Source organism: Pseudochaenichthys georgianus, chromosome 16, assembly GCF_902827115.2.
Source record: "Pseudochaenichthys georgianus chromosome 16, fPseGeo1.2, whole genome shotgun sequence".
NCBI classification, from domain to species: Eukaryota; Metazoa; Chordata; class Actinopteri; order Perciformes; family Channichthyidae; genus Pseudochaenichthys; species Pseudochaenichthys georgianus.
In genome coordinates this window covers 20,132,435-20,148,114 of record NC_047518.2, presented here as the reverse complement: position 1 = coordinate 20,148,114, position 15,680 = coordinate 20,132,435, and the positions used below count along the sequence as shown (strand labels likewise).

Here is a 15,680-nt window from a genome sequence, read left to right as displayed (position 1 = left end):
TTTACTCCACGGTCCGTTTCAACCTCTTTCCTTAGAAGACGCTTTAGAGCCGCATTTAAAGGGATGACGTCTGCCACCGATGCGTCAGATGAGCTAATCTCTCTAGTTAGCTGTTCGAATGGGGCAAGAATGGAGAGAATGTTCTCCATTAAGATCCACTGGTTTGGAGTGAATGATGCGGGGAGATCATGATCTGCGCTGTATGTAGCCAAGGTTCGCTTTTGAGCAAAGAGGCTTTCCAGCATATAATATGTACTGTTCCACCGTGTACTCACATCTTGTTGGAACCGTTTTGTTGTTACTCCAAGCTCATCTTGTATTGGCTCAATGCGAGAATAGGCCAGTTGAGAGTGTTTGAAGTGACCAACAATCTTTCTGCTTATGGCCAACAGATCTTTTACGCTGCGTTGAGCCAACACTCCCTCGTTCACAGCTAATTGCAGAGTGTGGGCCATGCAGCGTATTCCACTCAGATTGCATTCTTCTATAGCTTTAGTTATATTTCGTGCGTTATCAGTGACTATTGCGTGCACTTTAGGTCGGTCGATATGCCATGTGTCGAACATATTGGCGAATGTCAACGAGATGGACTGTGCTGTATGAGACCCCCTAAACTCTTGCGAATGCAGCAGAATCTTTATGCAGTTTAAAATCCTTGTCGATCCATTGTGCAGTTAGACTGAGCATACTGGTGATGCTTACGTCTGAGCTCCATATGTCTGTCGTGAAGCTGATGGCTGTAATATCTGTAGCCAAGAGCTCATGGATGTGATTAGCAACGACATTGTACAGTTCAGGTAAGCACACGTCTGCTAAGTGTCGTCTGCTAGGCAAGGAATAACGTGGCTCAATATGCTCAATAAGCCTACGAAATCCAACGTCCTGTACGACAGAAAACGGTTGATCGTCCATGGCGATGCATTCCATTAACTTCCGAGTAATGCCCTTTGCCTTAGGACCATCACTGGGAAACTTTTTAATCTTTTCAAAAAGGTCCGCCACAGAAGGAGTCGGGGTGCTGGGAAGGACTTTTTTTTTCTGTGCGCTGGTGATTTCATCATACTCCGTATATTGGTCCGGGTGTTTAGATTTCAGGTGATGGAGTAATCCCGAAGTGCTGAAAGTCTTTGAAGTTACACCCCCTCGAAAAATGTCAGCTGAACACGTTTTGCAAATCGCAATCCGCGACTCTTTATCTGATATTGTGAAGTATCTCCAAGCGGCAGACATGTTGACTGTGAGCCAGCCGTGAGCATGGTCCCTGCCTCGCCGTGTCGCCGCGTCTTTATTACGTCATCACAACAACACGTTAGGTTGCCTGTTCTGACATTCGGTGATATTTTTTCGGTGCTAAAACCCTTTCGGCCGAAAGGGCCTTTTTAACCATTTTCGGCCGATAATTTTTGGTGGCCGAATTTTCGGTGCATCCCTACTTTATACTTTACGCAGGACCATATCTCTGGAACCCATTGGTCGATTTGGTTGATTTACACCTTTTTCTTAACCATTACATCCAATAGAATCGATGGGCAGTTCCCAAATCCACGTAAACATTACCATTGTGGACGTAATAGAGAAGCAAACGAAACATATCTGAAACTACAAGCCTGGACGGCAAAACTGTATACCCAGTATATTGCCATAAATATGATGATGGATTATCAGTAAAAAAAAATACGTGACACAAAGACATTGGATTAACCTTGAGCGCCGTTTTTATTCCGTTGAACACAACTTTTGATCACAAATCAAAAAAGGTAAGACGTAATTATTGTAATATTTTTGAAACCGGATGTTGTTTACTTTCTCTTTTCTGGCTGATAGCTCCAGGAATTCGAGGTCGTACAGTGATGACATTACATGTGTGGAATCTGTGGAGTCTCAGCTTTAAATCGTATAACTTGTTTGTGCAGTTAAGATAGTAATAGGGCATTTCTACCGTGAGTTCTGTGTAAAAAAGCGTTTCAAAGGCTTGGTATTACTCTTGTGTTTTTTTTAGCTAACAATTGTTCTTATTGTCAGTTAGCGGAGTTTCTTACCTTTAAAAGGGTATGAAACATTAATAGTTTAAAAATGTTAAGAAGCCCTGAGACATAGTCTCGTAAAAAAAACGGTGGGAGGGGTCCACTGGGGGGACCTTCGGGCTTAAGAGGTTAAAGCTCATACACAGCTACAAAATGCTTGCACTCATTCATATTTTTGCACTCTTTTCAGAGTATTATGGGGTGGTTACCATACCAGCAGGAGCTCGGAGTATCCGTGTGATGGAGCAGAATACATCCAGCTCCTATCTGGCTGTGAGGGACACTCAGAGACGCTACTACCTGAACGGGCACTGGACGGTAGATTGGCCAGGCAGACATCCCATTGCTGGAGCCATTTTTGAATACAAGAGACCCTACAACAGACCCGAGAGCCTCATATCAACCGGACCCACTAATGATACACTAGTCATAGAGGTAAGGCATCCCTGGACACAAAATAACTGTTTTTACTTTGAGGACATGTTATGCTAATTGTTAGGTTCATTTTTGTATTTTGTACTTTCCACTGAGACATGTTTCCATGCTTTAATGTTCAAACATTTCTTTATGTTTCTCATACTGCCTATGCTGCAGCACTTCTTTTCACCCTCTGTCTGAAACCATAGCTCAGTCTGCTCTGATTGGTTAGCTGGCCGGCTCTGTTGTGATTGGCCAACCGCTTAGAGATGTCCCGCCCCTTAGCCTATCATGTACAATGTGTTAGAGGGCTTGCCAATAGAAGCATGAGTCTTACATAGTGATGTCATTTTGTTACAGAAGTAAACAAAGGTGTCCAATCTAGGAGTTTCAGGTAGGGGGAGTGTAACGCAGCGTCCACACGGCGGCGTGCGTTGAAGCTTGCCGGTGGGCGTGTCTGAAGCTCGACCAACAACCAATCACATGAATCTCCCGCCCCGGACACACAAGCACGGGGTGTGATTGGCTAGAGCTTGTACTGGCATATGATTTGATTGGCTGACGCTTCCGTCGAAGCTTCAAAAGTTGAACATTGCTCAACTTTTGAATCAAGCAACGCGAGCAAAGCGAAGCGACACTCCCACAATGCAGTTCGGCAAAGCATGACGTCACCCCATTCAATGTGAATAGGCAGAAACGTTGAAGCTTCAATGCACGCTGCCGTGTGGAAGGGCCGTAAGGGGGAGAAGCCCCCTCTCGAGAGAAATTTGGGATTTTAGCCTTTTCAGACCATTTACATGCACGAAAAACGATATAACACACAACAGGAAATGGAAAATCCAAAAAGCATAATAGGGCCTCCTATTATCCAAAACCCTTCCTTTTTCGTCTTTCATTACTTTGTGACTAACATTCTTAAATTCCCATGATTACTTATGTCTTCATATGTTTGCTACTTTTGCTGTGCTTGATCCTTTTGCTTCCCCATTATTTCTCCTGTAGATCTTGTTGCAGGGCTGGAATCCTGGTGTACGTTGGGAATACACTCTGAAGAAAGTTGATGAGAAAAGGCACCACATCAAACACAATTATACATGGGCCATCATACGCTCCCAATGCTCGGCAACTTGTGCCGGAGGTAAGACTTAAGCTATAATTTAGCTGCATTATCATATTACACTGAAAATCAAGTCGAAATGTGGTTTTCCAAGCTGCAATAATAGGTGTGTTCAAATTGTGGAAAGTCTCTTTCATCTTCCTTTTTGCATAAAATTGTTGTTGAAATGTTTTACTTAAGTTGTTTTACATAGATACAATTCAAATATTATATTGCTGGAATACAAAAAGATCAGATCCCCTTTAGATCTTCAATCAGGGCAAGCATCTAAAGCTCAGTCTGACCTCTCTGATCTGTAATAAGGCTTTTAGCTGCAGGTTAAATGGAGAGAGGAGTGTTCCCATCATTACTGAGGGGACATTATAGCTCTTGTGGTGGGACCTTTTCTTGTGCTACTGGTGACCTGCTATTACATGCGTGCACACAGACACACAAACACACACACACACACACACACACACACACACACACACACACACACACACACACACACACACACACACACACACACACACACACACAGATGACTTCAACCAGTGGCCTTTGTCCCACCTGAGGCTATGCTAACTAGCACACACATACACTCATAGACAAAGACTCACACACCAGCACTTTTGCAAAGTTATTGTATGGCATAGTGAATTGGGGCTGTAAGTCAGTGGTATGTAAACCTGAAAGTGTGTGCTTGTATGTGCATGGTGAATTTGTGTGTGTGTGCTTTTGCTTGCCTTCATGTGTGTGAACAAAGCCCCCAGTGTAGAGCCTCTATTGATTGACACTACAGGTTAAAGTTCCCCACCCTGGTCTGTTGCAGTCCACCCTAACCACCTCCACCTCTTTGTGTCCTGATTGTAGACCATCATGGAATGGGGGTCGTTTGCTTTATTAAAGAGTGTGACTGACTAACTGACCCCAATGAGTTAGGATGTGCAGATTGACCATGCCTTAGGCCAAATACCAACCAGGTGTTATGTGAGGCTAGGATTCATGTTCCTCAAGACGACACTTTCAGATCTAGATGCAGGCCAGAAATCATCAAAACTAAATAAATGTATTTATATATTTATTTTCTTTATTAGTCTGAAAAGTAATTAAAATAAGAAAGTTAATTAATGTTATGTGTTGTTGTTGTTGTTGTTGTTGTTGTTGTTGTTGTTGTTGTCATAGACACATGTTTTTCTTTGGACATCACACATGCAGAATAAGGTGTGGTGAAAAGAAACATTTTTCTTTAAATGTATTTGATTACTCGTGTGAAAGCAGGTCACATAGTGCAGGTGTATTATGTGCAAACATTTGATAGCATCCTGACAGTAGCTTGACACACTATGACTTAAACAACAACTTTTGATCCAAATACCTTGTTTTGTCAAACTGTAGTTTCCGAGGTCAAATGTACGCCTTCAAGCTCAGTAACACTGTTTTTTTTATACTGCAGTGCCAACAATCTGTCATTCAATTCTCCATAACTATTTCATCCATCACTGTAAATATGATCCTGCAGTTTTGTATTACTGTTATTCTATAAAAGCAGAATAGAATGTAACTTAAAGAGCAAATAAATGTCTTCTGTATTGATGATTTTCATGATGATTTTATGGATATATCCCTTGTTACAGGCCAGATGAACACCAAGTCAGCATGCTACAAAGACTTACGAGTGCAAGTGAATACATCCTACTGCAATCAAAGATCAAGACCAGCTACTGGACTGATACCCTGCAACACCCAACCATGTCCTGCCAGGTCAGACCCTTTTTTTATATAATTGTTGTATAGTTGTTTACTAGTCATAGTGACACAATTTGTTCACATGATTAAGGAATATTTTATTGCAATTTGGTTTTGTTTTTCGCCATGATAGTGTCAGGGTTTGGTCTGTGTGTCGATCTGTGCACAACCTTTTTCTCGAATCAAATACGACTATTCAATGACATTTTGAAGATGCATTCATGGTCCCAAGCGGTTGAATGCTAGTGACTTTGATGTTCTCCTGGTTTTCCCTCCTGTTCCACCATGAGGTTGACATTTGTTATGGTAATATCTCAACTACTATTGAACAGTTTGCAAGGATATCTTCTACAGACATTGATGTTTCCCTCAAGTAGAATTGTAATCACTTTGGTGACAAGACGTTTTGTCCAGTGTCATCATTAGGTCAAAATTAAAACTAAAGTAATTTGACAAAGGCTTTGCATAATAACTAAAGACCTCAAAAAGAATTGACATTCTCATCAGTCTCAGCTCTGTATAATGCTAATTATCAAGCAGTAGGCATGCTTACTTGTAAACTTAGATCATATTACCAGCTTAAAACCAGCATATTAACATTGTCACTGTGAGCATGTAAACATGCTGAGATTAGCATCTAGCTCAAGGACTGCTCTGCAAATGTATAAAGCCTCACAGAGTTGCTAGCGTGGCTATAGGCTCTTGTTGTTAAGATTTAAGTTCATAATATCATAACTAATTTAAATCAAACCTTAGTAATGTCAATGGCCATTCATGGCCTTTAACATTTTTGAATGATCTCATGAATGTATCTACGCTCTGGTTCTCAATCTGGACATCATTATAAAATGGTATTTGAACGGTGCAGACATTTCCTCACTTTTTCCTGATACATACTTTGGATGGAAAGACGAAATAGTTGGCCAATCTAGACTTCTAGACTTTGGGGTATGTCAATTATTCAATTGTTCAATTGGAAGGGCTATTTTGTGTAGGTTATATGACAGCCAAAAATATTGTTGGCTGTTCCCGCTCAACATTCTCTACGTGCATGTTCATGTTTGGAACTTGAGGAGACAGCTTTCGCGGGCTATTAGCCAAATAGGTTGCCTTAGTTATTCAAGCCTACCACACTGTTTTTCTTGTGAATAGTATTTTAATTATTCTCTCTCATTTGTCTGAATAAACTTTTCTCTGTAATGTTGTTGTATCCTTTATCCTGATACAACATATGGAGTTAAGTAGTTTGAGTCCTACCTTCTGTCCTTTTCACCTTCCTCCTCCCTCACTCCTCATCACCCCATGTGTTATTGGTCTACAACACCTACACATCTGCTCTGTAATATTTGACATGCGATGTCAAGAGGAGCTGTTTATTGGTTGAGTCAACTCTTCCGAACTTCTCACACTATCTCCTCATAATAAAGTGAATGAAAGATGTCAGGCACCACTGACTTTCTCCACCCTTTCCCAGTCCAGTTAAACACCTGTTCTATGTTGAGGACATTTTCCTCTCATGCATTGAAAATTACTTTTAACTTTTTGGAAACACATATGTGAGCTATGGTGAGGAAGGCACAGTTCAATTGGAAAGTGTCCTTGTGTCTTCATCCAATTCAGCATGATACCTCACCAACTGTCAGCAATAGTTAGCTTCTGTGTTTGTTTAATATGGCAGGCCAAGGACTTGTTAACTTTTTCATATGTAGCATCACTGTGGGGCCCAAGCTCATAACAAAACGCCAGTTTTCTGGCTCTATAAACAACCACCAGAGACATCACTTTTCAATGTGTAGTTTCTGAAACGCTGCTGTTTGCTAAGTGCACTGCCAGCTGAATTGATCGGGTATGTTTGGTTCCTCCAAATCCTTGAGAACCTCAGAAATGTCCTCCCTCAAGGGTAAACCAGAAAACAAGCTGATGATTGATTTGCTGCTGGGAACCAAAGTAGGAAATGTTATCATATGTTGAGGTTCACTTCCAGAGTACAGTGGCCAAGATGCCTTTTTTGATGTCGTAAAATGGCACTGCTGTCGCTTAGAGTGGCACCAAGACACTTTTTACGATGATGACACCAGACAGAAAGAGAGTGGGAGCGAGCCCCACTAATGGTTCTGTGGTTTCAGGGTGGGGCTCTGTAGGATCTTGGCTAAGCTAAGTTGGTTTGGTCACTGTCTATAAACCAAGGCAGAGGATCAAAGATCAGTCAACGGGGTCTGATGCTACAGAGATCATAGGGAGTGGTGTGATCGTTGACAGACAGGACATATATGAACACACACATAAAGACACACACGGGAGAACTACCCCTCCCTTGTCTGTGCTGCTCTGGTCAGTGTCACGAAGGCCCTGACCAGAAAACAAATCAGTGAGAGAAACTCCTGGGATAGCTTTTTTCTTGCGTTTTTAATGCAAGGGGAGATTTTCTCAATGGAAATGGGAATGCTTACAAGACACATAACACTATTAAATGCTCTAAGTTATTTTACCAGAGATGCTAAAGTTTGCAGCAGAAATTTGAATTTTTGAATTTTTAGTTGAAAAGGCTAGACAGGCTAACACCCTGCAAACCTTTAATGTATGAATGTGTTTATTTTACATCAGACCCTTGCAGAACAACATTAAAACCTCAATTTGTTTGGAAGAGGCAAATGTTTCACTACATGTTGTATTAAATAATTGCATATTTATGAAGAATTTCAGATATACTTATCTGCAACTATTTGCCAATAAAGAACACAAATAACAGCCTAAACAGATTACGTACTTAATTTTGAGTTCCTGTCAAGACAACCAGTGCACAGATAGTGCAGGAGAATTACAGTATAATAGATGCCTGTCTTCCATTGTATAACAAAAGCATGTATCTTAAGGCTTTTGACAGCTGCTGTTGAGGCGTCAATTCCTCTGTGCCTCTATTCTCAGTATACCCATGTACAGTCTTAGCAATGGGCTGACATATCAGCCAGATTCTTACAAATGAGGTCGACACTGCTGACAAGTTGTGACTTGATTTACGAGCAGAGAATGGTTTATCTGAGACACTGACCTCATCTTGGTCACTGTTGCATGTGGATATCCAGAACAATTCTACTGTTTTATATCCAAATGGGTCTTTTCCCCCTGCATGTTAAGCTGTGTTGTTTTGCTGTGGCAAATTAAAGCCTTTTAAAATAATTTCAAGACGTCTTATTATTTTTCGATTAAAGGCCATGCCAGATACAGGCACAATAGAGCATTGTTGCATCTTTGCTCCCGGACATCAGTGCCTCTAATGCTATAAACATATTGTATTACAGCATTTGCTAAATTCATCAAACGTAATGTAATGTAATACAGTTATTTGCAATGTTTGAGAAGCAATAAAATAGAAAACTACTGGAGAGTTGCAAACAACATCCAAGATTGAGATTACTGTGCGCAGGTACAGATCGACAATATATACAGTAGCTACATAAAATAACAAAATATATATGCACGAGGGTATGTATGATGCTATAGTTGCCATGAGCAGAATGAATGACCATCAGCTGCTGTCTGGTAAACACACACACACACACACACACACACACACACACACACACACACACACACACACACACACACACACACACACACAAACACACACACACACACACACACACACACACACACACACACACACACACACCATTTTGAAAAGTTGTTTAATTTTCATTCTTTCCACCCCTCTCTTTCCTTTTCTCTATACATCTCCCCTCATGCTTATAAAGTCATCTCAAGCTTAATATGTATTCCACTGGTGGTCTCCCGACACCTGCTGAAAAAAAACATAGCATTAAAGAGGGCAACAATATCATGTAATTAGCCCTGAAATCATGGAATTCCAGTTACCAATTATCTCGTGTTTTATTGTAAGGGGATTTTTTCCTCTGCATTAGAGTGCCAGTGTCTTTTTTTCCCTTCTTGCTCATATGGTTCGTGTCTGTTTTGGAACAGGTATCCTAGGAAAATCCATGTGATGACCAGATAGCTGTCTCTCATTAACTGACAGTGAGCGTGTTGACAGACAATATATATATAAAGTCATAGAAAAAGGTGGCCATGTCCCTCCAGGGATTTGTTAGGTCAGACATTTTAAGTTATAATGGCATGCTTGTGGTTCATTGGGTCATCATGTGTCATTCCCGCTTTGTTTTCACTGCTATATTGAAGGAAAGCTGGTACTGTGAGCGCAGCGCATCACTGCCAGCTTTACAGATCATTCCCACCCAGGCTAAAAACCTCTGAACTCATGGGGTTGTCACGCAAAGAGATCACTACATGTTGTGTTAGGATGGCTACACTGTGCTCCACCTACTATACATAGTTAACGGTTTTTATTTCGGTAATTTACGTTACACAGGATCCTTTAACAAACGTTACAACTGTTTAGTAATGTTGAATTAGAGTGCAGTGAAAAAAACACATTTTAACTCATATAAATCCACTGACTGTCAACTGACAAGATGACATAAGTGGTATGTTTCTGTATAACATTTACGTTATTATATATGAGCTTAATGGTGAGGTTCAAATTCATAAATGCAGTCCGTTGCATATGCAGACATTTCACAAAACATTTTCAACACAAGCAGTAGATGGAAAGGCTCAGTTATGATGGAGAACGTTTAGATTTGTATCACCCAACGATAATAATTAAAGAATGAAAGGGCATCACAGATATGGTCGAAGCAAAATCTGTCTTTAATGTTCTCATGATTTGTTAAAACAAAGCGTGGCCTTTTTTTTAAATGATTTTTCTGACGTGTCTAACACAGGTATCATATTTAGTAATTATTTAATCAATTTCACTGAGGGGAAGCATGACATTACACTGTCATGCTCCCCCTCGGTTCGGTCAGTTCAGAAAAATCTAATATTTCACCATAATGTAACTTATTTTGTGCACTCTAAAAACGTCAGCATATTGACTTACAAAATGGTCCCAACTAGGTTTGTCAATAATACCCTTGTAAAAATCAGATAACAAATAGGGACATATTACTGTATACATACGTATGTGAAACACATGCAGGAGTGTATTATGTTTCTTTGCCCACTTAGAGTGGAACATTGAATTACGTTCTTATTGGTAACATTTGGATTGTAGTGGAGTTGAACATTTAAGGAGAGGGCATACATTACGGAGGATATTGAACACATTTTGCTGACAGTGTTTTTTGGTTTACGCAGAAAGGCCAAACAATTGAAGCTTTATCTGCAGGTTTACAGTGTGTGCTCACACTGTTATTATCTGGTAGCCAGAGACAGTGATTGTTCCATATGTTTCAGTCAGTACTTAACTGCTTACTCATCCCTCAGGTTACTGTAGGTACAACAGATGCTTCATTTCCCCTCGACCTCTACACACACACACACACATACATTCTCTTCAAGGGGCATTGCCTCCCTCTGCCCCCCCTTGTTCCCCCTCGTTGTCTCTCTCACACACGGAGGCATAGGTGAAGCCTTTGAGGTCAGTTGTGAGACCTTTCTGTCCCACCTCTAACCCCTCCACATACACAGTAAGAGGGTGGCTTCAGGCTCAGCTGTAAACATAACCCTAATGGCCTGGACACTTTGATGTCACGTCTTTTTTTTTTTTCTCTGTGACCTGTCCAACCCTGTCTCTCCATAGACCATTGACCAAGCAGCCATCCAGGGCGAGCTGTCATTGAAACTCAGTAGTGCTGGGGTCATAGCACTTCCAATCTCTCAGCAGGGATTTGTTGGGATATGTTGTAACAAACATAAACACTCTCTCTGCTTCTCTGTCTGTCTGTCTGCCTGTCTTGCCGTATCTAAAAAAGTCACCTATAAATAATAGTAGATATCGATGCTCCTTTTTGATTTGGATTTGTTCCACGCTTCATTTTCTTTCTCTCTCTTTCCTTCTCTCTCTCACATTCCACCACTCTTATAAAGTTACACACACCGACCATATCAGCATTCTCTCACTAATGGATGTGTTTGTTTACACTGTGTTAAGGGAAGCAGTGATAATGGTGGCTATAAAGTAATCTCACAGCTGTTAACACTCATCTCCTATCTCCTTTATTATCCACAGCTGGGCCCGCTTTAGGTGTGCGTGTGCGTGTGTGTGCGTGCGTGCGTGCGTGCGTGTGTGTGTGTGTGTGTGTGTGTGTGTGTGTGTGTGTGTGTGTGTGTGTGTGTGTGTGTGTGTGTGTGTGTGTGTGTGTGTGTGTGTGTGTGTGTGTGTGTGTGTGTGTGTGTGTGGCAGCACTGTGTGAAGACACTTAGAGCCATGTTTAGAGCTACTATGATCTAAACATAATTTGATTCAGTAAGATGTGACAGGTTTTCAGTGTTTGAGCACATAATACATATATAGATCTATGATGTTAACTGAGAACTGATAGCTAACTAACTGTCTTGGAATACTTTGTTTCACTCTGAATAAACAGACCTTTTTATGCTATGACGGAACGTTTATTATTATATTGTTCCTATTGCTTTGTGTTTTATCCTCCAGCCTTTATTTCCATGCTTTTACACTCTGATTACAGTTATTTGCAGCACTGTAATATGGTATTATATACAGGTCTCAGATTTCATATTAAACTTCCATAACATGCATAATATAGTTACAGTACTGATGTGAAGTTGGGGTTTCCAATTATCACATTCATTTGTGTATCCTGCCTTGTTAGAGTTATTTTTCATTGTTTAATCATCCAGAACTGATTTCAGTTGTACTTTTGTGATATCCTGGTATAGTATATAACCTTTTTGTCGAACTAAACTGCAGCATATTGTCCTAGTAAATGTGCATATGTTTCTTCTTATCACCAAGCATCTGGATAAGTTTTTGCATCACTTTAATACAGTTTGTGGGCCCTACTTGTGCATAAACTGTGAGCAGAGACAAAATATGTGCAGGACCGACCACTAGGTCATATGTGGTCTTCAGTCCATCTCTGCAAGGCACACTAATCTAAGGCCCTGCAGTTATTTCATTTTGCTGTGTGTGCACCCAACAAGTTGGACTGAGCGGGCATTACATCATGGAAAAAGGTCTCCGGTGCCCGCTCAAATTAAGAGCATGATATCATTCTCTCTCACAGTGTGGATGTGCACTGATATAAACAGAGAAACACCCACACATTGACAAACACAACACACACACAGTGGCAGGGCCATAAACAGTGGTCAGAAGTTATTTAATGCCTCTGGTGGGCAGCTAGACAGCGTCACTTAGAGCCTCTGTGGTCTAAACATTAGACCACAGAGGCTATTTGACACTCTGTCCACAGGACATCTTATCCCCTACGCTTCTGTCCAGAGAGGGTGATGCTTACTCATCCTCCAACATCCCTACCTTACCTATAACAGTCAAGGCAAAGATCACAAGGTGCTCTATAACTTGAAATGTCATCCATCAGTATATTAAACCAAAGGTCATGCCAGTGGAGTCGCCCAAGTGATAAATCCATAGTATAAGTGAGGCTATTCTGTATCAATTAAAACTCTATAGCACCTTAATCATCTACAAACGTTTAACTAGACATCCTAGATGTGATGTAAGACAGCCAAAATAAGATTACATTAAAAGTGTGTAGGATTTGCGCTTGAATAGTGTATAATCACCTGAAACCATAGATTTTCCTGTGTTTTCGTTAGCTTAGAATGGGCGTTTCACATTGGGATTGGGACCACATTTTCTCAGTGGCCAGACCATTGAATTACAAATTGTGGATCTGTAGATGTTGCTATTGGGCTCAGAAACATGGCTAAATAAATCTATTTTGGCCTCTGACGTTGCCTTAAATGGTTAAATGTGTATCGTACCGACCGGCCTAATAAAGGTGGTGGCGTTGCCATTTATGTTAAGAATAAGTTCAGTGTATCCACATTAGTTTCCAAATCTATCAGTAAGCAATTTGAATTTTTAGCCTTAAATATAGAAGTGGCAAAGGGTCAACAGGTCATGGTCGTGGGCTGTTACAGACCCCCCTCAGCTGTCAAAGACTCCTTGTCTTCGCTAGCAAATCTTTTATCGCAACTAGACTACAAGGAAATAGTGCTACTTGGAGATTTTAACTTCTGGTTAACTGCAGTGTCAGAGGATTTTAAAAACCTTTGTATCTCTTTAAATGTTACTCAGATTGTTGACAGTCCTACTCGCCCTAATATTAAGTCCCCAAATAAATCCTCCCCAATTGATCTCATTCTAACTAATATTCCCTATAAATACTCAGCTGTGGGAGTATTTGCGAATGATCTGAGTGACCACTGTGTTGTAGCCACAATTAGGGACACTAAGGTCCAAAAGGTTAAACCTCGTATTATCATCAAGAGAGACATAAATCATTTTGTGGAGCAGGGTTTTGTACTTGCTCCTGTGGGTATTGTCCACAGTACATGACCATTGCATGTATAAAAAATAAATGTAAAATATATGTGTAATGTGTATCTGTAAAGCGCTTTGAGCACTGGAAAAAGCGCTATAATAAATGTAAGGAATTATTATTATTATGATCTGTTTGGGTTTGATTGGGGAAAAATCGATTTGTGTGCTGATGTTGAAACCGCATGGTCTTATTTTTATCTTGGTTTTATGGAAATGATGGATATGCACCCCTGCGTACATTTAGAGTGAAGGGACGAGACAATCCTTGGTTTTCTGCTGAATTATCTAGTCTCCTACATGAGAGAAACAAGGCCTGGGCAAAGGCTAGGAAATCAGGCTCAGAGGTAGAATGGCTGTGTTATAGGCAGCTAAGAAATAGCTTCACTTCACATGTCAAAAGTGCTAAATCTAAGTATTATCTGTCAGTTACCACAAAGAACCTGAACAACCCTAGAAAATTCTGGAAAGCCATAAAATCGATATCCACCGGTGATATCCGTAATGAGCTACCTCCGTGCCTTACCACAGCATCTGGCACTATATCGGATAGGGCTACCATGTTAAATTGTTTTAATGAGCATTTTGTGTCCTGTGGCTCTCTGTTTCATTCTGTTTCTAATTCTGCTTCTGTGAACACCACAGTCGGTGACTCAGAACAATGTGGTCTGGAAAACCCTTTCAGTTTTACTCCTTTTACTGTTGATGTTGTTCGTGAAGTCTTAACCAAGCTAGATCCTAAAAAGCCGGCTGGTCCGGACAACGTAGAACCTTTCTTTTTAAAGATAGCTGCAGATTGTATTGCTCCACCTCTTACTACTCTTTTTAACCTCTCTCTCAGCACGAACAAAATCCCAAAAGTATGGAAGTCAGCTTATGTCATGCCACTACTAAAAGGAGGGGAGGCCACCTTATTAAACAATTATAGACCCATCTCTAAATTGTCAGTTCTGGCTAAGGTTCTTGAACGCCTAGTGAGTGAACAAGTAAAGGAGTTTTTATGTACAAATGACATCCTGTCTAAACATCAGTCAGGCTTCAGAAAGCAACATAGCACCATCACTGCCACAATGAAAGTGGTAAATGATATTACGAATATTTTAGACAATAAGCAGAGTTGTGCAGCTCTATTTGTTGACCTATCCAAAGCTTTTGATACCGTCGATCATCGCATTTTGAAGCAGAGGCTGGTCAGTATTGGCCTATCCAGCCATGCAGTGGGGTGGTTTGTGAACTACCTCTCTGAAAGGTCCCAATGTGTTCACTTTGATGGGCTGTCTTCTGAGTGGTTAAACATCACTAATGGTGTACCACAAGGTTCAGTTTTAGGTCCACTATTATTCTCGATCTATATTAATAGTTTAGGTGAAAATGTCGAAGGAGCAACCTTACATTTTTATGTGGACGATACCGTTATGTACTGTGCAGGTCCCTCGATTAACGAGGCTATTGTTAAATTACAGGCTGTTTTTAACATTATGCAGGCTCAGCTTTCTGAGCTTAAATGTGGATAAAACCAAGGTAATGCTCTTTTCTAAAGCTAAAGCTAAAAATACACCGGAGACTGCTTTGGATATTGTAACTACGCAAGGAATACAACTTGAAGTGGTTACCTGTTACAAATACCTTGGTATCTGGCTTGATGATTGTCTCACTTTTAAATTTCATGTAAATAACCTGCTTAAAAAGCTGAGGGTTAGGCTAGGGTTCTTTTACAGGAACAAGTCCTGTTTCTCGCTTGAGGCCAGGAAAAGGCTAGTCACTGTGACCTTTTTACCTGTGCTGGACTATGGTGATTTGTTATGATTGCACCTGCCAATTACCTGAGCAAGTTAGATGCTGCGTATCACAGTGCACTGAGATTTTTGACAAATTGTAAAGCACTTACGCATCACTGTACGCTGTATACCAAGGCGGTTATGCCATCACTTACTGTACAGAGGCTCAGTCACTGGTATTTTTTCATTTCCAAAGCCATGTTGGATAAACTACCATCTTATAT

At 40.6% G+C, this 15,680-nt stretch overlaps 1 protein-coding gene across 1 annotated transcript in view; it reads left to right on the top strand.

Moving 5' to 3' along the window:
- LOC117460384 (A disintegrin and metalloproteinase with thrombospondin motifs 16) overlaps positions 1 to 15,680 on the top strand; it is an 83,029-nt gene that overhangs the window by 61,392 nt on the left and 5,957 nt on the right. Inside the window, exons 16-18 of the mRNA XM_034101764.1 lie at positions 2,215 to 2,459; positions 3,444 to 3,579; positions 5,178 to 5,304. Of these exons, the coding sequence (XP_033957655.1) occupies positions 2,215 to 2,459; positions 3,444 to 3,579; positions 5,178 to 5,304 (508 nt within the window). The remainder of the gene's footprint in view (positions 1 to 2,214; positions 2,460 to 3,443; positions 3,580 to 5,177; positions 5,305 to 15,680) is intronic.